Source organism: Enhydra lutris, unplaced genomic scaffold, assembly GCF_002288905.1.
Source record: "Enhydra lutris kenyoni isolate GAN:26980312 unplaced genomic scaffold, ASM228890v2 scaffoldscaffold22, whole genome shotgun sequence".
NCBI classification, from domain to species: domain Eukaryota; kingdom Metazoa; phylum Chordata; class Mammalia; order Carnivora; family Mustelidae; genus Enhydra; species Enhydra lutris.
In genome coordinates, this window is record NW_019154106.1 from 18,307,718 (window position 1) to 18,333,126 (window position 25,409).

Sequence of the window (25,409 nt, forward strand, 5' to 3'; positions counted from 1 at the left end):
AGATTAGATTTTCAACAACCTGATTTGCTTGTAACTTTCCAGGAACCCATGGATCCATAAAGCATTCTGATTTTCAGCCCTGCACCTCTTCTTAAAGCAAAGCTGTTACAAAAATGATTGATGAAGCTATTCACAGTTGAAAAAGCACTTCTGTGCATCTCAGATGCTCCTCCCAGAACCCCAGGAGGCAGACAGCATCGCCTCTGTTCTCCAGCCACTTCCCAGCCTAGCGAACTGAAACGGCAGAGCCAAAAAGAGGCCGGCCCGAACCTGAACTTGAACTGAACACTTGGGCTGGAAGCAGGGGTTAAGGGGGAAGGCGGGCGGAGTGGCTCTGAGATTATTTAGGCCCTAGCCTCCTAGCCTGATGTCTACAGATGGGCTTTGGCAAGGCGAAGGGGAGGCCCCTTAAAATGTGAGCAGCATTTGGGGAATATTGGTATATAATTTCCTAGGCTACTCTGGGGGCTTGAGTACCAGATCGAACCCACCCTCCCCCGCCTTTTAACGGCTAATGGAGTTAGTGCTTCCTCTTATCATTCTAAAACTCTCTTTTATCAAATTTCAAAAAAAGGCCTAGAGGCCTCATTAATGAGGCATGTTTACATACAACCCCAAATCCCACATCCAGGTTTTGCACACTGTAATATCGCTCACCACGCCCCTGTGACACTAACTGGAGGTAACACGGAGATCCCTGATCTGCTCATCACCCACTAGGCACCTGCCTACAACAAGCCTCAAGACTCACAACTCACAAGGGTGTGTTTTGGTGGACTCTGTATCCCCATTTTATGCAGAGGAAATCTAGGGCTCCAGGAGAGTAAGCGCCTAGCCCCAAGACGCACGTCCCGCAAGCGGTAGAAACATCTGAGTCCAAAGCCCCGTAAGCAACTCAGACAGGTCTTCCCCACCCAGGTCCAATCAAGGCCCCCCCGCCCCCCCGGCCTCGTTACCAGCCTCAGAGCCAACTACTCCTTAACTCTGAACAAGCTCAACCTCCATAAATCTGCCCATTGGTGAAACCAATGGGCTGGGCCCTTGGGCCAAAGGACTGGAGTAGCAGCGGGGTTAGAATGGGCCTGTGGCCAGAGGGAAAGGGAATAGAAACCAACTTTAAATATGTCACAGATGTCAAGGGTCTTCCAGATTGACAGGGCAGAGGGAAGTAGTGAACAGGGCTGATGTGAACAGCACCCACAGAATGGTCCAGAGAAAAGCAGCCCCTTCGCCATGGGCGACTTGCCCCCGATCACCAGAGAAATGAACAAGAGTCAGAAAAAAAGCAGAGAACAAAGCAAAGCTCTGAGACAGCATCTCACATCCACGAGGTGGCTAGGATCAAAATGCTGGCCACCTGCAGGCATTGGCAGGGACGAGAAGGACTCTGTCCTCACAAACGGCCAGTGAGGGGCAAAATGGTCCAGCCCCTCTGGGACACAGTCTGGCAGGTCCTCAGATGATTAAACACACAGTTCATTAACATGGGGTTGATTAACCCAGCAATTCCACTCCTAGGTAGACGCTCGAGAGGAAATATGTCCACACAGAAACTCGCACACCAGCACGAACAGGAGCAAAGAGCCAAAGATGGAACCAACCCCGCTGTCTGTTGACAGGCAAACGGACGAACCAAATGTGGTATGTCCATGCTGTGGAACAGAAGGGCCACAGAAAGGAACGATAATGCTACATCCACAGGGACAACATGTCACAATAGGGAGGCACCTGGAAAACATCAAGCTAAGTGCAAGAAGCCAGTGACGACGGGCCACCTACTCGTTCACATGAATCCCCTGATCTCCTACGATCTCCTTCGTAGGGAAGTCCAGAACTGGGATATCTCTAGAGACAGAGCAAATCAGTGGTTCCTAAGGGCTGGAAAGGGGAGAGGGGTGATGGCTAAAGACAGAGTTTCTTATTGAGGTGATGAGAGGGTCCTCCCGCTGATGGGGGCGATGGCTGCATACAGAGGAGAATATACTGAACGCCACGAAATTACACACTTTAAATGGGCAAACTGTGTGGTATGTGACTACATTGGAATAAAGTGGTTTTAAGAAATCTGCCAAGTGGCACCCAGGTGGCTCAGTCGGTTAAACATCTGACTCTTGATTTCAGCTTGGGTCTCGATCTCAGGGTCCTGGGATCCAGTCCCATGTCAGACTTGGTGCTCAAGGGGGAAGGGGGGACGGGGGGTGTGCCTGTCTCCCTCTACCTCTCCTCCCGCTCATGCTTGCTTGCTGAAATAAATAAATAAAATCTTAAAAGAAAAGAAATCTGCCAAATATTCATCATCAGCAATCAGAGAAGGAAAAGGAAACCATGTTCTACTATCTGCTTGAAAAGTTCTCCCTAGAGAAACAGGAGTTTCTGTGTGAGTGGGAGTACCAAGGGGATGGCATATGGGCATTCATGTATGGGGTTGGAGATGAGCTCGAGTTTTGGTTTGAGCTCCTGACCCCCACGATTAGCTGCATGGCCTTGGACAAGCAACCTGGCCCTTGAAGCTCCAGTTTCCCAATTGGGACAAAGGGGAAGAGGGACACCTGTCCGCTGGTACCGTTCCAAGGATACAGAATTATGGCTCACAAATCCTTCAGTGGCCAATGAACAGATTGGGTGGCTGTTAGAGGTATTGCTGTCCACCAAGTCTCATTAGCTTTTGCTAAGGACCCCCCGGGAGTTTAAGGCTGCCAAATCGGGCTCCAACAAGACCCATCCTAAAGGAATTTTCAAATACCAGAAGACCCCAAGTCCCCTGTTATTAAAGCCACGAAGTTCACTAGAAATTAGTGTCTCTCAAAACAAAGGCCTTTGGATATGTTCTCAAGATCCAAAAGCTCACACTAAGAATTTTTAATTCAATGTTTTCATTAAAAAAAAATCAGTATATGGGAATCACTAGGAGATTCCCATCCAAAAGAGTACTGTGCTTGGAACTCAGTTGGCACCTGTGGTCAACTGAATTCTTGGCCCCGGTTCCTGCCCCTCCCCACGGGCCTTGGCCATGTGATTCTGCACGGGGCTCTCTCTTACAGGTGGTGGGGACTTCTTCTCCAGGTGCTTCAGCCGTGTGACTTGTCTGGCCGAAGGGATGTTAGCACACACCAAGCAAGCAAAGACTGGAAATGTGCTTGCAAGGGTTGGCTTGCCTCTGGGGCCTCTCTGCCTTGACGGGGAGAAGAGCTTCCCCAAGGAGCCCCTGCTCCTTCAGCCCGGGCCCAGAACATGGAACAGACTTGGCTTCATGGTGAGGCCACAAGTTCGCCCCGTGGCTTGTGGCTCAGCGGCCCAGCTGCACCCAGCGAAATCAGCCCCTCGTGGTCCCCCAGCAGACACCCCAGACACCCCAGACTATAAATGAGGACCGGCAGCTGGGCCAGCAGATACACAAGCAAGCATGCAAGACTGCTACTCTACAGAGCGGGTCGGCAAACTATGGCCTGCAAGGGAAATCCAGCTGCCGCCTGTGTTGGATGGCCAAGCAGCGAAGAACGGTTTGTGCATTTCTCAGTGGCTGGAAATAAACCAAGGGAAGACTATTTCATCATGTAAAAGGTATACGGAGTTCAAATCTTGGCACCTGTAAAAAGTTTTACTGGACCACACCAGACCTGACTATTCTCCCGCTACAAGGGCAGAACTGAGGACTTGTGGGGTTCACGGAGCCTAAAATAAAAAAAATCCAGCCCTTTACACAAAAAGTGTGCAACACCAGTTCTAGGTCACCGAATTCTGGACACACAGCTGACCAGACAACAGTACTTACTGCTGTCTGCCGCGAGCTAGCGAAAGAAGAATAAATGCAAACTTAAGAAACACGAGACCCATTCTGGCAAAGAATAGGTTAGGAACCATTGAGGCAGGTGTACTAAAAGATTCCCCAGTGTTTTAGAGACAAACGAAGAAAATGAGGGGGTCACCCGATAAATGGGAGTTTTGTTCCAGGAAAACACCATCTGACACACTACACTGATTTCTTTCGATTGAATTATGTTGGTTGGTATCGTTCTGTTCATTTTAAATTTGTAAGTCTGTCTTGGGTAGTTGTAGCTGTTTAAGAGTTAGAAGAAATGGGGGCGCCTGGGTGGCTCAGTCGGTTGGGTGGCTGCCTTCAGCTCAGGTCGTGATCTTAAGGTCCTGGGATTGAGCCCCATAGCGGGCTCCCTGCTCAGTGGAGGGCCTACTTCTCCCTTTCCCTCTGCCTACCGCTCTACCTACTTGTCCTCTCTCTCTCTCTCTAATAAATAAAATCTTATTTTAAAAAAAGAGAGAGAGAGAGAAGAAATGTTTCATCTAGATCTATGTTCATACCTTTTCAAATTACGTTAACCTAAGATTAATGTAACATTGGAACACCACCAACATCCACCCCCCGTTACATTAAAAGTCACCTGACCAACAGATACAGGAAAAGGTGCTGAAGTTCTCTGGTCAGGATGGAAATGCAGATCAAAACCACAAAGAGCTACCCCTGCAGGCCTGTTAGAACGGTTAGCATCAAGGTGACAAGGGAGATCGAGCGCTGGCCAGGATGTGGAGAGAAGGGAACTCCTGAGCGTGGCTTTGGGAACGTACACGGACACAGCCACCACAGGAAAGAGTGCAGAGGTTCCTCAAACACTTAAAAATAGAACTACCACGTGATCCAGCAATTTCTTTCTTAGAAACAGAAACACTTAGTGTGAAAAGTTTTGTGCCCTCCCGTCTTCCCTGCAGCATTGCTTACTACGGCCAAGACACGGGGACAACCCAGGTATCCCTCGGCAGATAAAGGGACGGGGAAGGTGTGGTAGAGATCTACAACAGAGTGTCATTCATCCATGAAAAAGAATGAAATCTTGCCATTTGCATCGACACGGATGGACTTCCATATATGATGCTGAGTGAAATGAGTCAGACACAGGCAAACACTAGGTGATCTCACCTATATGAGGAATCTAAAAAAGAAAAACATCAAAACCCAAACTCCTAGATATGGAGAACAGATTGGCAGTTGCCAGAGGCAGAGGGTGGGGAGTGGGGGAGTGAAGATGGTCAAAGTGAAATAAGTAAGCCCTGGCCATGTAACAGACAGCACAGTGACCATAGTTATTCCTATATTTAAAAAGTCACCTCAATATGAACCAGGTGAGAAAACCACCACAGCAGAAGTGCTGAGAAGACAAGGCATGGTGAAGGTCAAGTTAGGAGCTCCTTTACACTGGACATACTGTGCCAGCTCAGAATAGTTTTTCTCGCTCTTTTATTCCAGAATAATAGATTAGGAGAGTAACAGACAGTTCTAGCCAAAACGGGTTCACCAACATAGTACATATTTGTGGGGAATCTTTGGTTCGGTTTGTGATTCATAAACAAACGACCAGCATTTGTCAAATAGTTATATGAGACAAGCCCATTTAATGCTTCTGATCTTAAGCGGAATCTTAAGACTCGGGTACATACTTTTTTATTCCTGGAAGAGCTGATATTGAATTGATAGTGTTTTAAGGATCCCTCGCATGTTAGAATATGAGAAAAGCAACTTTTTTCTAGCATCATCTTCCACTCTTCCTTCTAAGCACACTCTGTACTTTCACTATCCCTTATCACCTTTCATCCCTCAATGTGCCCCGTGCCCCCTGCTGCTCACGTCCCTGTTCCTTCAGTCCCCTACACCATCAGCCACCCACTGCAACCCATCCCTCGACACCTAGTTCAGGCCTAAAAGCCAGGAGGGGGCACCTGGGTGGCTCAGTGGGTTAAAGCCTCTGCCTTAGCCTCAGGTCATGATCCCAGGGTCCTGGGGATCGAGCCCCGCATCGGGCTCTCTGCTCAGCAGGGAGCCTGCTTCCCCCTCTCTCTCTGCCTGCCTCTCTGCCTACTTGTGATCTCTGTCAAATAAATAAATAAAATATTAAAAAAAAAAAAAAAGCCAGGAGACCCAGTGACCATGCACACACTTAGTGCCTAGGGATCTGGTGTTCTGTATGCCATTTCCACTAAAACAAATTAGGACTCCTGGGAGAGATGGCTAGAACATCTTCTTGCTCCAGAAAGTAAGGGAAGTATGAAAATAAGGACAAGGAGCCAGTCTGAATGGGCTCCCGCTGGCCAAATCTAGGGCAATTTAAACATCAGAATGAATAATGACAGGAATGGACTAGAACACACGGAAGGAAAAAAAGGATTCAGGAGTCCATCCTGATGCTAAAAATAACTTTAAAAATGAGGGATGAGGTGGAGGAGAAAGTTGAGCAATTTTTTTTTTTTTTTAAACAGAAGGATGTCCCGTAGTAAATGTAGAATGTAAATCATTTCAAGCCATGAATCATAATTGATGATAAGGGCAAGAATCATCAACAGTTGCTAAAACGACTGGGTAAAAGGTAAGACAAACTGACCTCACGTGCCTCCCGCTATCTACAGGGAGAAAGACACAACACCCTCCGTGCCAAAAAGCTACAATCTGCATCGATCATGAGGAAACAATCAGGCAAATCTAAACCGTGCAACATTCTTCTCCAAGATATCAATATCCTGAGAGAGAGAGAGAAAACAAAACAAAACTAAACTAAAAAACGACGCAGGGGGAACTCTTCTAGAATGAAGGAGACTAATGAGACGTGACCATTAAATGCGGCATGGGATGCTTGAGTGGGTCCTGGATGGGGGAAAGACTATAAAGGCCACTTCCCCAGGGCCACAGGCACGATGTGACTATGGACTCCAGTTGAGACAGTACCGTAACCACGGTTAAATTTCCTGCATATAATAATTCTATCATGGGGACAGAGGACAGCAGACAGCAAACTATGGCTACAGCTCAAAGGCAGCCCCCTGTCTGCTTTTGTACAACTGGGAGCGAAGCATGGTGCTTGCAGTTCTTAATGATTACAAAAAAGTTTTTTTATATTAATTTCATTTATATGGTTTTATGTGTGAAACGTAGATGAGATGTGAGTTGCATTTGAAGTTATAGGATGTTCACATCTGGCGTTCACAAATAAAGTTTTATAGGAACACAGCCACGCTCGTTCATTCACCTACTGTCTCTGGCTGCTTTTGCCCCACGACTGCAGAGTTGTGTAGCAGTGATGGAGAGCACGTGGCGCATAAAGCCTGATGTCTATGACCATCTCTCAAGCAGTTCAGAACACAAAACAAAAAGAAACAAAACACAAAGGAGCATGTGCACGCATGCGCACGCACACGCCTGTCGGTATATATAGGAGAGATTCAAGCAACTCTTACAAAATGTTAGCAATGAGTGAATTAGGTGCAGGGTATGTGGGTGTTTATTATATTACCCTTGTAACTTTTTCATGCAGTCTGAAAATTGCAAAATAAAGAGTTAATAAAAAATGAATAGACAAGCATGGGAAGTACCTGCTCATACACATACACACACACACACACGTCCACCTGTCTCAGGTGTTCCTTCTTTTCTTCCTGGACAAGCCCCTTATTCTTGCCTTCTCAGAGCTCTCCCAAACTCGGTGACACCTGCGTGCTCCCACTGACATCTCGCGGCATTGCTACTGTCGGCTTCTATGTCCCTCTATCCCAGTCACTCGGGGGTTTTCAGACTCTGTTCTGGATGCTGTGTCATGAGCTTCTGCACATTTTACAATGGAACTTGAAATGGAGAACACTGGGAAATACCATTTCACCTCGGTTTCCCCCAGGAATAGTAGGAGCTAGCAAGCGGAGGGGCTGACCGACAGCAGGTGAGGAAAGCTCCCACACAGTGTCCTCATTATAAGGACCCCCGGGAAATCTCCCGTCCAGTATCAGTACCCAGAAGGGAAGACCTCCCCAGGAGCTAACTGGGGACTTTTCACGATATGGACAGAAGGTGCTGGTAGCTGACCAGGCTTCCCTTTTCCCCAGTGGCTGCCGGCTTGGGACCTCCTAGAGCTAAAAGAGCATACAAGGGTCGTTCTGGTCTGCATTTTTAGCCTCATTCCTGCCTGGTGCTTAGGGTCTCTGTTCTTGCTTTTCTTTCTTCTGTCACTCCCAGTTTTAATATGCGATGATGTTCTACTTTATGTGTCCTGCTAAGCTACCCTAAATCCCTTCTGGAACAAGACGGAGTCTAAGCAAGAAATGTAAATAGACACCCTGTGCTGGCCTCCTCTTTCCTCCTCCTGCTTCCAAACCACACGGCTGCCCGCACTCCCAAACACCCCAGGCCTGCAGCATGGTCGCTGGCCTCCGCTGGCCGAGGGCGGCCTGGCAAGCCCGGCAAGAACTTCTGGGATTTATCATTTCCAATGAGATGAGAAGGCAGAGGAAGGGGGCATTTCTTTTCTAAGCAGCCAGAGGTCCGGGCAGAACTCTGGCAGAGGAGGCCAGGACATGAAGAGATGCGAAACAGACATGGCCACCGAGTTCATCTAGAGACAGGCCCTGGCCTGTGGGACCAGGTTTCCTCTGGGCAGAGGGGAGACAGAGAAGGAACGAGTACTGGGCAGGAAGGATGAGTAGAATAAAGTCAGGCAAGGCCAACAGGGAGGAAGAGGCGAGATAAGGAAGGCAGGCGGAGAAGGCCCAGGAGGCAGAAGAGAGGACAGGTTCTGGAGTCTAACTAGGTTAGAACCCCAGCTCTGCTACTCATCAGTTGCTTAGTTTTGGGCAGACTGACTTCCCTCTCCAGGCCTCAGTTTTCCCAGCAGTACAATGGGTAGAATAATATCTACTTCCCGGGGGCATCGTTAGGATCAAATGAGATCATGCTGTCAAGTGCTGAGCACAGACCCAGAAACTTCGTAAGTGCTAAAGAAGCGGGAACAGGCACGCTTCTCCTTAGCTCTGCCGTTATTTCCACTGGAGTAGAGTGTGCACACTGAGGCCCCGTGGAAGGAAATGTGCTGGATGAAGGCCAGAACTTTAGAAGGCAGGCAGAAGGTCAAGAAAGACATCGAGAACGGCTGTGAGACAGCATCTGACCAATGAATGCAGTTTATCTGAGATACCATGCTTCCATATCCCGGTCCAAAATCAGCGCTGTCGTTCATCCCAACTTTCCTCACCCCCTTCCGTTCAACCAACGCAGCAACTGAGCAGGCAGAGCTGTTCCTCATTCCTGCTTTTCCCCAACTCAAAGCCCGACTGAGGACACGCACGCGCACGCGCACGCACACATGTGCACACACATACACAGGGCTCTGCTTTCTTGAGCCATCTTGCCTATCTGTTCTCTCAGGGCCTCTCCCCTCTCTGGATCACAAAGGTCAGAGACTCCACATGGCCCTGTGACCTCTGGCCACTCCCTACCCTGCACCCATCCCCATGTCACAGCTCACAGCAGCCCCAAGGCCCTAGGAAGGAACCTCCAGCAGGGCAACAGGGCTGCCCACCCCCTGGGCCCTGAACTGCAGGCCATACCCACTCTCCACTGGTAGAGCTGGTCTACCACCAGGTTGCACACTCCAGGGGTTCCTCCTCTTCCTTTCCTCCAGACCGCAGCCCCATGCTGCAAACTGGGGAAGGCTGCTTGCCCAGCTGGGCTGTCCCAAGGTGTAGGTTCTTGTGGGCGGGGGAAGGAGCAAAACCCTAGATTTTTGCCTCTGCTGAACCTCTACCCATCCTTCAAGACCCATCTCCAGTCTGCCCAGTCAAAAGCCACTCCCCTCCTCCCTGGCCCCACAACATTCTACAAGGACTACAACCGCCAGCGACACTCCGCCTCGATGGTACCTGGTTGGGAATAGAGCTCCTCGCCTCCCATCCTGAAAGCCTGGCACTGTGGAAAGGCGCTATCTTTGTGAGAAGCCACAGTCTACCGTGCGTCAGCCTTGGGAGTTGGGGTCACATGCTTAACCTCTTTAGTCCTGGGCTCCATCCTCAGAACCAGAAGGCCAGCAACCTTCGCCTGTGGGGCTGTCAGAGGAGTAATGTAGCACCCAGCTAGCCTAGAATCCTTGCTTTCGAGCAACCAGACTTTCAAAACAAGCCAGCCAGCCTTGCTGGCTCTCTCCTCCCCTCCCACTCATATCTCCATCTCCAGCAGCGTGGCTTCCATCTCGAAACTGCCTGTAGCCAGGATACAGAGCCCCGTGCCCTGCGCACGCCCAGTGGCTTTCAGTACCCCCTGCTTCTCTGCCGCCGGGCAACCACAGCCCATCCTTTCCAGGGGCCTCAGCTACATCCAGGCAGGTGCTTCGTGTGCCCTCCGCCCAGGCCCCTGTCCTCAGCTGACCCGCATGCGCGGACCTGTCCTTGGACCGCCCACCTGGGCGTCTCCTAGCCATGGGCACCTGCAGCTCACTCACCGCGCCTGAACTCACCTTCGCCACTCCCCTGGCTCAGGCCAGCAACCTCCCGCTCTCTGCATGTGTCGACAGACGTCCCCCCCACCCTAGACACGCAAGCCCACTGCATTCACCTCCTATCCCTTCTTAACAAACTGCCACAACACCGTAGCTTCAAACACTGCCCGTTTATTACCTCACAGTTCCAGAGGTTGGAAGGCCTAAAAATCAAGGTGTTGGCAGGGCTGAGTTCCTTCTGGAGGTTTAAGGGAAGATTCTACTTCCTTGCCTTTTCTAAAGGGAACCTGCATTCCTTGGCTCCTGGCTCCTTCTTCTATCTTCAAGGCCAGCGGGATAACATCTTCCCATCTTTTCTGAGTCTGATTCTCTTGTCTCTGTCTTATAAGAATACTTGTAATTCCATGGGGCCCACCTCCATAATCCAAGATAATCTCCCCATCTCAAGAGCCTTAATGTAATACCCTCCGGAGAGTCCCTTTGGCCATCTACGAGGACATAGGCAGGGATCCAGGGGTCAGGACACGGCCATCCTCAGAGAAGCCATGATTAGGCCTACTACACTCCCCTCCCTCCAACCGCTCCGAGTCTCTAGGATAGCCCTCTAGCGACAGCAAATCTGTTGACCTGTCTCCCTTCCATAGGCAATGTCTCCATCTGAACCTTCTTGGTCATAGAAGAGCTTGTCCACCCTACCTCATCGCTCCTCTGGAGTCAACCAGCTCTCCAGGAGGACAGTCCCCCACCAGATTTTTCAAGGATGTTACTGTCTTTCTCTGAACAAAGCTCCCTGCCCCCGGGTCTGCTGCAGTCATCCGCTCCCCGCTCCCGTCTCTCTTGCGCTGATCTCACCGCTGTTCCAGCTTCCGAGAAGTGAGTCTACTGGTCGCCTGGGTTCTAACAGTGTTCCCACCTTGCCGCTCTCTCGAAGGGCTTCACCGCAGCACCATCGGCTACCGAGACCAGATCATTCGTGGGACGAGGCTGTCCCATGCACTGTGAAAGGTTTAGCAGCATCCCCGGCCTCTGCCTTCCAGATGCCAGTAGCATATCCCCATCCCAAGTTATGATGGCCAAAAATGTCTCCAGATGTTACCAAATGTCTGGGGTGGGCAGGGCGTGGGGGGCACCAACTCCCCCAGGTCAAGAACCACTGTCTGACCTGAGTAGTTCTTGCCAAGGTCACCGGTGACGTCTCTGGCACTAAATCCAGTGGACACTTCTGAGCCCTTCTCTTGTTGGCCCTTCGGGACTTCCCACCTCTCAGGCTGTAATTCCTATCTCCCTTGCAGGATCACGTTCCCCTCCTGGACCGCTAGCCCTAGGCCCTCTCCACCTCTCGTTCACCTGTTCTCCCTGGGGGCTGCCCTCAGTACCCTCAGCCCTACTGACACCTATATCCAGGTGACTCAGGAACTGACATCTGCAAACCTCCTCTCCCAGCTCCACACACATGTAGCTAACTGCCTAGTTGACAGGGCCACTGGGGACCTTGCCATCACTCCAAACTCTGCGAGTCCAAAACCAGAAAGGGGATCTCGCCCTCCGCCCAGGCCCTGCCCTGCATTCCACTTCTAAGAGTCCCCTTCCTGACCTACTGAGAGCAGAACACTGAAGGACTTGTTCCGGCCAATTCCCTCTCCCTTACTTAGGCCAATTCATCTGTTTGCCAGTCAATCTCACTCATCCCTGAACCGGGTCACAAACCAGTTCACCTGTCTCCATGTCGTCACTCCACTCTCGCTCAAGCCTCCACTATCACCAAAGTAGAGAACAAATGTAGCCCTCTAAGTGGGATGTGGGCATCCATTCTCCACCAATGCCCCCACCCCTGATCTGTTCTCCAGGCTGCACCCAAAGTCACCCTTTCAAAACATAAACAAAACTTTTTATTGTTCTTAAAGAGCAGAAGTCCCAGTTTGGTCTACTGGGCCCTAGACTTGCAAGTTTCTCTCTCCCCCTCCCGGCCCCTGGTACTCCAGGGGCTGCACTCCAGGTATGAAGCTGCACTCCAGGTACAATGACTTTCTTCTAGTCATGCAAATGTGCCAATCTTTCCTGCCACAGGGCCTTTGCACATGCTGTTCTGTCCATTTGGTGGGCGTTCTCTCCTGTCAATTACAGCTCCACTATCAGGAAACCTTCCCCGACCTCTGGTCACACCAATTCCTCCAGTTGTTCCCTTTTCTCCTAGCCTCACTGTCTCTTCTTCTCCTGAATCATGATTTTACATTTATTTATCTTATTGTTTGATTCATTCTAGCTTCCCCATAAGAAGCCCTATGAGGGCAGGACTGATGTCTGATCTGGCCCATCACTATATCCCCAAGGCCAGTTCAATGCCTAGCACAGAGGAGCCCCACAAGAAGGGTTTAATTAATGACTAATGAATGATCTTCCTACTCCCTTAGCCTGACTTTCTCTACTGGCTCTGCCTTCTTCCCTCTCTGTTCAAGCCTGACTCCCAAGAGTCAAGAGTCATCCCTAATAATCCTTCCTCTTCAGATCATTACAAACCCTCTTCCTCACCTCCACATCCCATCCGTTAATAAATCTCGGAGATTCTCATTCTCCTTCCTGAACCTCTCGCGAATGTGCCTGCCCCCAGCACCCAAGTTGAAACCAGCATCTTTGCCTGCCCATCCCGGTTCTCCATTCTGCTACCTACCCTGCCCATTCTGCAAGGCCTCTGCCTGGCCTGCTTCAGTGTTTTCCCCCAGCCCACAGGAGAAGCACACACTTACCCAGACTCAGGAAATGTAGCGTGATCTGCCCCTGCCTCCTTCTCTGCTGATTTCTCACCACACTGACTCTTGAGCTCATTGCTAACACCACACCGGACCTGCTGGGAGCTTCCCTCACTCAGCTGCTTTTGTGCCTACAGCATTCTTCCATCTCCCGTCCCCTGACTGCTACTCAGTCCTCAAGTCTCAAGCTGAAGGAAATCCTGCCCAAACCCCTCAAGGAGGCCAACGACAACGATAATAATAGCTGATACTCACTGCATGCTTCCCGAAGGCAGGCATGGCTCTAAAAACTTCATAGTATTGACCTATTTCCTCTCCACCATCAATTATAATTATTCTGTTATTCTGTTATAGAACACAGGCACAGAGAAGTTAAATGACTCGTCCAAGGTCAGGTTTGATAGTAAAACGCCAGCAAAGCTGGCTGACAGAACGAACTTGGGCTCCAGGCCCCAGATCCCCGAGCACCATGATCACCACCGTCTCCCTCTGCTCCGAGAGTGTCCCGTCTTCCCCCTTCCCTAGCAATGATCATGTGTGCACGTACCTGTCCAGTATCTGTTCTCCCCACCAGACTGTCCCCTCCCTGAGGGCAGGGGCGACTTCCTCCAGTACCCAGCCCAGCACCCAGTATCACTGCTTTTTGGGCTGAATGTCATGCTCTGCATTCCCACAGCCCCCAGACCCAAGTCACCCACTGCGGAGGAGGGCCTGGGTCAACCCTTTGTAAATGCCACACAATGGCCCACCAGACACACACATGAACATTCACGGGGAAATAGCCCTGAGTTCCGCCTGGCTGGCCGGCCATGGGTTCCCTAGAGCCCCACCGATTCTACTGACGGCCCCAGCCAGACGGGCCCCTCAGCATGGCCATCAGCCACCCAGGGCCTGGCACACCTACTCAGCCAGGGCAAGGGGATAGCGAGATCCATCATCCCCACATCCTGGGCGGATGGCAGGAAAAGCTCTCAGGCCAGGCTGGGCCAGCATATGGCTCCCCCTGCTGGTTTCCTTCCATGCTCCTTAGCACCCTCTCCCACGGCACGGGCCAGGGGACACTCACCAGCCAGGAGAAGAAGCCAGCTGATTTGTCCTGGGTGGAGATCTGCCCCTCATAGGGGCCGAAGATGTGGCCCTTGGGGATGACCTCATTTATGCATCGCACGTCATTCTCCCCACTGGCTTCCTTGACCACCTCCATGCCCTGCGGGATGGTGAGGGCAGCCCTGTCTGGGATGCCCACGGGCACTGGCGTGTCGGACACAAACACTGGGGGACCGTGGTTCGGGCACTCATCCACAAAGTACTCCTGGCAGGACTCGCAGACTGAAGGGACGGAAAGAGCGAAAGAGCCTCAGTTGGTGCGGGGAGGCGGGACGCCCACGGCGGAGGCTGAGGGGCTGCAGGGAGGCCCACCCTGAGGACGGCATCAGGCAGTGGAAAGCACACTGCATGGACTCACGAGTCCCGGCCCTGGCTCCACCCCAGCCAGCCACAGACCCCTGAGTCTTCAGTGGTAAAAACCCATTCCCCTCCCTGGGGGCTCGGCAGACACGCGTGCCAGTGAGGAGGAGGCCAGGAGCTCCCTTTGTTTCAAGTTCACAGCCTAGCTCTGGAGGCAGATGGGCCTGCATTGGAACAGCAACTATGTGCATCTGAGGGCTGTGGGACCCGAAGCAGGGCTCTCAGCCCCTACCAAGCCCCAGGGTCCTCACCTGGAAAATGGGACCAATAAGGGCCACTTCAGTGGTTAAGGGTGAGGATTAATGGAAGCCTGGACCGGTCTCTGATACATCATAGGCAAGTGCCTATCATTAGTCCTATGGCTGCAAATTCCCTAAGCAGAGATGGGGTATGGGTGCGGGGGAGCAGGGTGAAGGGGTGAAGGGAGGAGAAAGCCAGGAACAGCCCCAGGCTCCACTTACACCAGAAGTCCACTTGCTGGAAGCTTTTGGGCATGATGAGCTCACGCTTCCCCTTCAGTTTCTTGGGCTCCACTTCCATGGGTGAGGGGTCTGGTCTCCTAGAGCTGGCCAGGCCAGGGGCCAGTAAAGGAAGCAAAGAAGCCATCAGAGAGTGGGAGGCTGGTGGGCAGAGAAGCCATGGACCCGGCCAGGAGGCCACAGGGACGTGGGGATGTGGGGCGGGCGATGGAGTGCCAGCCTGTTCAGGGCAGGGGATCGTGAAAAGGTAGGTGTTCTGAGACCTGGGCCTAGGCCTTCTAGGGCCACCATGTGGGTTCTTTTGGTCTTCTAGGGCCTGTGCTCGCTCATATCTGCTCCCAGGAGCTGCCCAGAGCAGGCGAAGGACTATGGGCCAGGAGTGGGAACTCTTCCCAGGGCGTGCAACCAACCCAGCCCCGAGATTCCCCACTTCTCCCTCTCCTGCCCCCACGTCAGGGCCTCACCAGGGCTGGCCATACTCCTGGTCTCGGAGTGGGGAGCAGACCTCGGTCTTCACCACAGTCACCATATCCCCCACAGCCGCCTTGGTCTGGGCCAGGCACTCCTTCATGTTGTCAGTCATTCTGTCCTGGGGACACGAAGGCGGGACCAGCACAGGAAGAGGATCAAAGAGACAGGGGAAGAAGGGTGAGTGTCAGAGAGGGCAAGCGGGGGTCCCGTGGAGTCTGGTTACCCTCCCTGCCATCCCCAGAGGAAACGCTTGAGAACAGAGACAACAAAAACAGCTGTAGCCCGGCCAAGAGGAAATGCCATTTCTATCCCGGGCTGGTCCTGGGGAAGACTGGAGCCATCAGCCCCATGGGGTCAGAGGCCGAGGGGCAGCTCAGGCCAGGGGGCAGGACTGGATAGCACAGCATGGACCCCGAGACCAAAGGAAGGGCAAAGGATGAGACTTCCACAGAAGCCTCCGCACAAAAGTCTGCAATGGGGGACTGGGAGAGGGACCCACTTGGGTCCAGCTGGGGCCAAAGAGGGACTGACAGAGGAACCTGGCCCCTCCGCACCGGGCTGCGCAGCCCCCTCACTCAGGGGCTGCCAGGGAATGTGGCCAAGCCCGCTCTGCCAGCTCAGAGCAGGTACAGGCGGGCCTGGGGGTCCTGGTGCGGGCCGGCAGGGCCAGCCCTGACTCCAAGCCCCACCCGCTCTCTCTAGGGGAGTCTCCCCAGCCCGCCGCTTACCGCCCTCCTCCACCACCGCGCCGGGCTTCAGCCCCTCCCTCGGCACCCCGGGATCCTCATGCCAAGCCCAGGGACACTCTTCGGGCCAGGGCGGCGGGCGGCTCGGACTGGGACCGCGCTCGCGGCCCGGGACTGGGCGAGCTGCGTGTGTGACTCACTACCCGGGGCCCCGCTGGCCACACCCCTGCTCCTCGGCTAATCAGCCCCCTGCTCCCCACCGGGGCCCCAAAGCCGGCGGCGGCTGGGAGGGGTGCGGGGAAACACGACGGCCTGCCCCCTCCTCCGAGCCGGCGGGGCCGGGGGGCGCGCGGAGGGGGGCGGGGGCTGCCCGGGGCGGGCCGAGTTGCCCCTCCCCGGCCCCCGGGCCGCCGCCCCCCCCTCCCGCCCCGGCTCCCGCAGCCCCGCTGGGCGTCCCGCCCGCGTGTCCGGCGGGGAAAGTGTGAGGTCCCGCGGCTGGGCGCAGGGGCGGCGCGGGGGGCCGGGGAGGGCGCGGGCAGCTCTCTCCCTCTCACCAACCTTCCCGGCAGGGAGCTCCCTACCCTGCCCGGCCCGGCCCTGCCCAGCGCCGCCCCCCGCCCGCCAGGCCCGGCATTCCTTGCGGGGGCATGTGGCTTCTTGCCGGCCCCGGGGGCACGCAGTTGGCTGGCGGCCGGGAGGGGGGCGCGCGGGGAGCGGGAGAGACCGGGCGCCCGGGAGGGGCGGCGGCAGGGGGCCCACCCGGGGGGAGGAGGGAGTGCCTAGCCCCCCGCGGGGCGGGGAGCGGGGGCGCCGGGCGGGCGTCTGGGGTGGCCGGGAGAGCGGGGAATGGGGGGGTGGTGCCGATCCCGGAGAGGGCGGGCGTGGGGAGCCGGTCGGCGACGTGCGCGGGCGGCCCCCCGCGCTCCCTCCCTGCGACCGCAGCGGACTCGGAGTGGCTGCGGCGCGGCCTGCGGCGAACCGGGCCACACCACCGATCCCTGCCTGCCCCCCAACCGCCGGGCGCGCCGCACGCCGCCCCTTCCCCACCTGCGCGGTGCGGGGTGGGGAACCCGGCGCCTGCGGCGGTGGGAGGGGGACACCGACCTCCTGGCCCACCGAATGGCCCCCAGCCACCTGTCAAGGGAGGAGGGTTGCGGTCACCAGACAGGAACCCAGGGCGGGAAGATGTCGAGGGACTCCCCCAAGGTCACGCAGTCCGTTCCGATGGAGTCTAGACTGGAGCTGGGGGCCTGCTCTGAGTAAACTGGAAACAGGAGAACCCCCAGATTCAAGCGTTACGTTTCAGGTCTGGTACACCTCCATGCCACACTCTCAGCCCAGCCTCTTCCAGAAGGATCACCGGGATCACCCTGGGGTGGGATCGGCAGACCACAAGTCCAGCTGCCAGGCGGGGACAAGGTCCTAAGGATTTGTAAACGATTACTGAAGGCTTCCTTCCCTGAGGAGCACTTCTCACTGGGAGGGGCAGCATTCACACACAATACAAACCGAGGTAGTGAAGACTGGTGGTTAGAGGCCTAGGTTCCCAAAGGGGCACCGTTTATGTTCAAATCCCAGTGACTGGCTGTGTGACCAGCGCCCCCCCCAACCCGCAGGTGTTAGGGACTGAAAGTTTGTGTGCTCTCCCACCCCCTATGTTGGCCCTAAGCCCTAATGTGACTGTATTTGGAGACAGGACCTGTGAGGAGGTGGTAAAGATTAAATGAGTTCATAAAAGTGGAGCCCTAATCCAAAAGGAAGAGACACCAGAGCTGGCTTTCTCTATGCCCCAGGTGAGGACGAGAAGGCATCAGTGTGCAAACCAGGAAGAGAACTCTCCCCAGGAACCAAATTGGCTTGCACCTTGATCTTGGACTTCCCAACCTCCGAAACTGTGAGAAATAAATCTTGTTTAGGCCACCCCATCTGTGGCCTTTGTTCAGCTGCAAAACGTGGCTAGCGTTAGAGTCTATCACAGACATTACCGTATGGAAATGGACGAAGATGAATTTGGAGGGGGTTAGGCACAGTCTCTGTATACCTGCCCAGGAAGAAAGCTGATCAGGAAGGTGGGTATGAGTGACCTCATTAAGGGGTGGCTTTGAATTCTCTCCATTGGATTGGATTTGTTTTTTTTAAGTCAATCATTTGCAGACTCTGGCAATTTATTAGAAACAGACTGCTTGGGACCATTTTGCATTTCTCCTGCTCTGGCCCCTCCATCGTTCACCAGCACACGCCTCCTCCTCCCCGGGCCCTGCCCCCATGCCACCTCCACCCTGCTGTGGTGCCTGTGAACTTGCTGTGTCCTCTCCTCGGAGCACACCTGAAAAACGCCTACGGATCCTTCAGCTCTCACTGTTGTTCCCCACCCCCCTCCACCCCCGCTGCCATAACACCTCCAGCCCCATGTCCATTTCTGCATGGCACTTGTCACCCTTAGAACAGTCTTTTGTTCGTGTGACTATTTGATTAATACCTGTTTCCCATAATACATGGTAAGTTCCATGAGGGCAGGCACTGACTACTGAAGAGCCAGCACTTGTAACCGTGCCCGGTACCAGGGCAGAACTAGTGAAAGGCAAGCAACGTGCCAGGGCAGAAACTTTAAGGAGACACCGCCTCTCCGGGTTCTGCACTTGTAGGAACGGCACCTGAAAGTGAATGCGTCCTTGAATTTGGCACCTAAGGTACCTTATTGCCGCACCCTAGTCTCAGCCTTGCCTAGCACATAGCTCATTCTCAATATTTACTAAATGATTGACCAGATGGCCCATGTCGCAATTCACTGGCCCCCTCCATAGGTCCTGCTGGCCCCACTGAGAATCTCAGCTCTTAAAGAGATCTCAAAAGGATGGGGAGGTTATTGTTTTGAATCCTCTTCTCTCTGGGGTACTCTCAGGGATCTTGGCCAGGCAACGTGGGTGGCCTGGTGGGTGAGGCTGGCCTTGAGAGGCAGTGAGGTTCAGCGGAGAGTGTGATGGAATTAGACTCATGAGTCCTGGATCTGAACCTGATAGGAAGAGTGTATGCTGTGAGCATGCGCACATCACTTAAACTCACCAGGCCTTAGTGTCTTCCTGGTAAAATAGAAATCATCATAATTGCCAGGCAATCCCCATGAGGAATAAATGAGGTAAAGGCTGGGGCGAGGCCTTGGGAAGAGCCAAGTGCTACGGATCTGTAAAGGATGTTAGTATTAAACTCGCCACCCAGAGGCAGAGGCAAGGGGTGAGCAGGAAGAAGATGTGTGTTGGGTGGGGGGACCCAAAAAGGGGAAGGGAAGGAGGGAAAAGCAGGAGTAAGAGAATAAAGGATGGAGGGTGAGAGAGAGAAGGGAGGGAGAGAGAGGAAAAGAGACGTACACCCACTTTTCTGAGTCTTAAGCAGAAAACCATCTCTTCTGAGAAAAGCATTTCTATCTCAAAGTAGAGATGTCTACTGGCCGTTTTCTTTCATGTTTAATTTTTTACTAACATCCCACCTTCATCACGTAAAAAGCATTGTGATGATTTGTAACACAAACAGAATAGTTAACGGGACAGAGATTTCATGGAGAAAGGTTGATGCCAATCATACCAAGCATCTGTTATAAGATGGCTAGTCATCTAGCCGCCCATTCACTTCTGAGCCTCCCAGCAGCTAGAGCAAAAAGGGAACTACGATGGATTACAGAGTACACAGTATTTGATATTTATTTATTGACCACACAATTAAGTTCTCTCCATTCTTGGAAGAGTCCGGCTGCCTGGGGGAAACAGAACCGAGTCTCACTTGCATGACTGATGTGCACTACAGCTGCTTTCTGTGTCTGTAATAAAGGCTGTGGGGGTGGGGTGGGATGTGGCAGGACTTCCATCTGGGAAGAGAGAGAGAGAGAGAACGCCACGGGCTAGTGTCCTTCGCTGGGTCCATCTCAGCGGGCACCATAAAGCCTGAGCCCACTGAAGCTCCAGGAGCCATGTCTGCGGGCCACTCTGGACCTGTTCATCCAGCGAGGGACGTGGGGGAGGGGTGGTCAGCAGGCCTCGTGGAGGACTCCGAGCTGCTGGCAATGCTTCCTCTCAGCTGGCTCCTCTGAGTCTGCACACGCAGAGATTAGGCATGTTGCAAACCTAGCAATGAGATGCAAACCCAAGAGGAGGGGGCAGAAGGCAACTTGGGAAGCAGCAGCTCTGTTTTCACCCTCAGCGGGGTGCCAGGGTCCTGGAATGCCCGGCAGCCGATGTAGCCCGAGGACTGGGAATCCATGCCCACTCGGTTTCCCTAGCAGCTGGCACCCTGAGAATGTGACGGGTCCACGCCGGGACCAGCACAGCATCCTTGTACTTCCCTCTGATACCCAAGGGACTGGAGATTAGAAGGCAGGGCCAAGCCACACAGGGACCTGGGCTGGGTATCCCGAGCTCTGGGTTTCAGTCGTGGCTGTGCCATTAACTTTCTAGGTGACCTTGTGCAAGTTCCTTCCTGCCTTGTCCTGAGCCTCGGTTTCCCCTTCTTGAAAAAAATCAAAGGTCCAACGTGCTTCTTAACGGTAAACCATGGGGGTAATGGAGGAAGAGCACAGAATTCTTACAGGGAGTTGTTTAATTACATGTCCAGCAAACACTGCCCTTAGAGCAAATATATGCCTTTAATTTACACATAAAACAGATTTGTAAATGTATGGAGATACTTCTAGGATGAATGAATGATACATTTATTTTAAAATGTTATTGAATTTATGGAAGCCGAATGTCACCACGCATTTGGTTAATCAAACGATACCCGAACAACCACTTACAATCTATGTAACCTGGAGAAAATGAACCACTCCTACCTTAGTTTCCCCATCTGTCCAGCGGAACAGAACCTGTCTCATAAGGCTGCTTTACACAGCATAACGCCTGGCATATAATAAGCTCTATAAATATGTATGTTATATTATACTATATATTATAATAACTCTATAAATATGAGTTCTTGTTATCATTCATTTTATTTGTTGTTTTAAAAGTAGAGCATCAGGTGGGCACATTGATAAAAATTTTTTGACACCAAAAAGGGGGCATTTATAAGCAGTTACTACCTTTAGGAGAGAAACACTTTTAAAAAATCTATACTACAAAGATGCTCATCCCAACAGAAAAAAATGGGAAATACTATTAAAAAAACAATTTGTAGGGGTGCCTGGGTGGCTCAGTGGGTTGAGCCGCTGCCTTCGGCTCGGGTCGTGGTCTCGGGGTCCTGGGATCGAGCCCCGCGTTGGGCTCTCTGCTCGGCGGGGAGCCTGCTTCCTCCTCTCTCTCTGCCTGCCTCTCTGCCTGCTTGTGATCTCTCTCTGTCAAATAAATAAATAAAAATCTTTAAAAAATAAAAAATAAAAAATAAAAATAAATAAAAAACAATTTGTAAAAGAAGACAAATGGCCAGTATGCTTTATGGAAAACCACAAAACTTTCATACCCAAATAAATATAGATTAAAATAAACATCATTTTTCCTCTATTAAGTTAGCAAAGATTTTAAAAATCTCAGTAATATTCCAAGTTGGCAAGAGTATGAGGGAAAGACCCTACATACTCTTCTGGTCGGAAAAATTAATCAGTATGAATTTTCTGGAAGGCAATTTAGCCACACATATCAAAAGACTTGAAATGAGCAAAAACTTCGTAGGAGCAACCCCAAGTCTAGGAGTTTCTCCAAAGGACGTAATTAAGCGGTGTGCAAAGATGTACCCACAAGGCTGTCCTCTGCAACACTATTTTTAGTAGGAAACAAACAAACAAACAAACAACCCAGGGAAAAATACACACCATGAAAATAGGAGCGAAATTAATATATAGCACACAGTGAAATATTAGACAGCAATTAACAGTGCTTTAGAAGAATATTTATTGACACGGAAACAACACGCTCAACATATTGTTAATGAAAAGTGAAAGTCACTAAGTGAAAGAAGATAATTTGAATGGCTCTCTGCTGTGTGATTCCAACTATAGGACATTCTGGAAAAGGCAAAACGATGGAGATGGTAAAAAGTTCAGTGGTTACCCAGGGTTAGCAGGAGGGAGGGATGAACAGGCAAGAGCACAGAGGATTTTTAGGGCAGTGAAACTACTCTGTGTGGTAGGATAATTGTGAACCCATGGGTCCACAATTGGGTATGTCTGTTTAAATCCATAGAATGTCGGGCACCAACAGGGAACCTTGATGTAAACCACAGACTCTGGGCGAGCATGGCGTGTCAGTGCACGTGCATGAGTTGTAACAATGTACCCCTCCCCATACTATCCCACGGCAGGGGAGTAGGGAGGTGCGGGCCGGGGGTGGGGTACGGAGGGGTGGGGAGGGGTGGGAAGGGGTGGGAGGAGGGCCCATAGCAGGTGTGTGGGGACAGGGGGAATGTGAAAACTCTATGCTTTCTCCCCCTCACGTTACTGTGAATCTAGAACTTCTCTAGAAAGTAAAATCTCTTTTTAAAAAATGCAAATTGTGAAAAGATAGATACAAAATAATCCCATTTTAGAAATATATACACATATGGATTTGCACACACAAGTCTGGGAGGATATATTCTGGGGGATCGCTTGTGGTTACTTGGCGCAGCATGTTAAAGAGAAAGAGTGTCTCTTTTCTTCTTTTTGCTTAGGAGGAATAAAAAATGTCACTTAAAAACTGTTTCAGGGAACTCTTTACCATCATTTAATTTAGAAACTGCTGGAGAAGATAATGTTTAAGGTTCTGCCTCTTCACCCACTTGTCCCTGGATGCTAAGACCCAACCAACTGACTGGAGGAAGGAGAACTCCAAGTTCGAGGCTGAATGCCAAGCATACTGCCCATTTGATGAATGAATGCAAATTGACTAATCGATCAGTAAGGACCCCGATATTTCTACCATGAAAGACTTCTATTTTTACTTTACTTTATGATTCCCATTTTGAAAGATTTCGTCTACTGAAAGGGCTGTATACATTGTATGATCATTCATTCATTTTCAGGGCACCTGGGTGGCCCAGTCAGTTAAGCATCTTGACTCTTGATTCAGGCTCAGGTCCTAATCTCAGGGTCATGAGATCTAGCCCCGCATTGGGCTCTGTGCTCAGCAGGGTGTCTGCTTAAGACTGTCTGTCCCTCTCTTTCTGCCCCTCCCTCGGCCCCTCTCTCTCGGTCTCTGAAATAAATAAATACATCTAAAAAAAAATTCCTTCCTTTTCCTAGCTTTTCCTATACACACTGACATGTGATAACCAGCTACCACACTGCTTACTTACTATCATCCTAAGGAAAAGCAAAGAGATCTGGCCCGCTCATTCATTTGTCTTGCTGATTACAGGGAACTGTACAATATTCATTAAGCTTCTTTATGTTTACAGAATACCTCGGTGGGTCAATTACTATGCAGCAACGAGACTGAACAAACCACAGCTCCGTGCTATGGTATGAAGCCGCAATGCTAAGAAGTGAGACCCCAAATGTACATACTGTATGGTTCCAGTTATATAAAGTTAAAAAAAAAATGGGCCAAACTATGGTGTTGGAAGTGTGCGTGGTCATCCTTGGGAAGAACTAGAAAAGGATAAGCCAGGGGCTTCTCAGAGGCTGGCTCTGCTCTATTTCTTTATCTTGATGCTAGTCCACTGGGTGTGTGAAGTTTGTGAAAATAGATTGAGCCGTGCTTTTATAATATGAGGATTTTTCTGTGTGTATTTATACATTGGTAGAAACAAAGGGAAAATATCGGCAGGGGCCCTAAGGGCCAAGAGCTCCCATGGGGGGAACTCTGGCCCAGTCAGTGTAGCCCCTGATCATGCAGCTGCAGAACTGGGGTCCAGCCAGCTGGGTTTCAGGTCTTCATCTGCGGAGCAGTTTCCAGTGAGCGCAGCTGGCTGAGGGGGGAGAGGGGGAAGGGCAAGAAAACACATTCTCCCAAGGTGGTCCCTCCTGAGGAACCTTTTCAGGGTAACAGGTTGACTCTATCCTTGATCAGATTTTGACAGAAAGAGGTTGGAAGAGCTCCCTGAGCCAAGCACAGAAGTGGTCAAGGGTGGCACCTTTTATATGTGCGTGTGTGTGTGTGTGTGTGTGTGTGTTTGCTTCACACAGTAGACCCTGCTGGTGGCTTACCTGGATCCCATTCCCCCATTCCTCCCCACTAATAGAACCGGACATTGTTCAGGTGAGACATGTTCCTCCCAGGACCTGCTGAGCCTACCCTCGGCTCCAGGTGTGGGCTTCCAATTAATTTAAGCCTATTACGGTGATACCATCCCCCTCCCCAGTTATTAGATCATGAACCTGGTCTTTCATTCATCAGCACCTGACATTCCCCTCCCCAGGTTGGACACCTGACCTACTTAGGCCTGTCCGAGGGAAGAAAGGGACTTCTATTTCATGACTTGGACGGGGAAGCACGCAGCCATTGTCGCGAAATAGCAGACACGTTGTGCAAAGGCCTTTGGCGGGAAGCCCCCCGAGGATGAAGCTGTACCAGCTTTGTGTGTACTTTATGTGTAATAACTTCATGTGTAATTATGTTATGTGTAATAAGTAATGTTTGTTCTTTGTCCCCAGTTCCTGGCAGAGAGCACCTAAAACCCCTGGAATTTCCCAAGTAATAGGAGTGTCTTTTGTTATTCATAAGGAGCCCCTTTCCAGCTCCCCTGAGTTTATGCTGGTAAGTGACTAAGGGTGGGGCCCCTACAGAGCCCCCGGATGGGACTGCTCACCAGAACCAGGTTAGGGTTAAGAACCGGAAACTCAAAGTTAGAACTTCTGGCCCCATCCACTGATCTCCTGGGAGGGGAGGGGCCTGGAGATGGGGGTCTACAAAAGTCCTTTGGTTTTTAAATTGACAGATGATGCACATACAACAGTATATTCTTTTCAGGTGCACCACATACTGATCTGCTATCTGTACATATTGCGAAATGATCGCAGTAAGTCAAGTTAACATCTATCATGGTTATGGAATTCGCTTTCTTGTGATGAAACACTTAAGACCTACTTTGTAGCCACTTCCAAATATGCAACACAGTGTTATTAACTATAGCCACCATTGCACATTACATCCCCAGGACTTCTTTATTTTATAAATAAACTAGTTATAAAGTACACTAGAAGTCTGTCCCTTCTGTCACCCTTCCACCCCTTTCCCCTCCCCCCCCACCCCCCTCCGGCAACCTGGAGTCTGTTTTCTGTATCGTGAGCTTGGTTATGATTTGCTCTGATTCCACGGGAGATCCCACCGTATTTGTCTTTGTCTGACTTGTTGGACTTAGCCTAATACCCTCAGGGTCCATCCATGGTGTTGCCAACAGCAA

General features: G+C 51.6%; 1 protein-coding gene across 2 annotated transcripts in view; it reads right to left on the reverse strand.

Moving 5' to 3' along the window:
• Positions 1-25,409, reverse strand: part of LOC111149584 (zinc finger protein 862-like) — a 77,676-nt gene that overhangs the window by 30,114 nt on the left and 22,153 nt on the right. For both annotated transcript variants that reach the window (XM_022506704.1, XM_022506702.1), the window contains exons 2-4: positions 15,414-15,538; positions 14,932-15,035; positions 14,070-14,332 (exon numbers count right to left, since the gene is read on the reverse strand). In XM_022506704.1, the coding sequence (XP_022362412.1) occupies positions 14,070-14,332; positions 14,932-15,035; positions 15,414-15,532 (486 nt within the window). In that variant the 5' untranslated portion in view covers positions 15,533-15,538. The remainder of the gene's footprint in view (positions 1-14,069; positions 14,333-14,931; positions 15,036-15,413; positions 15,539-25,409) is intronic.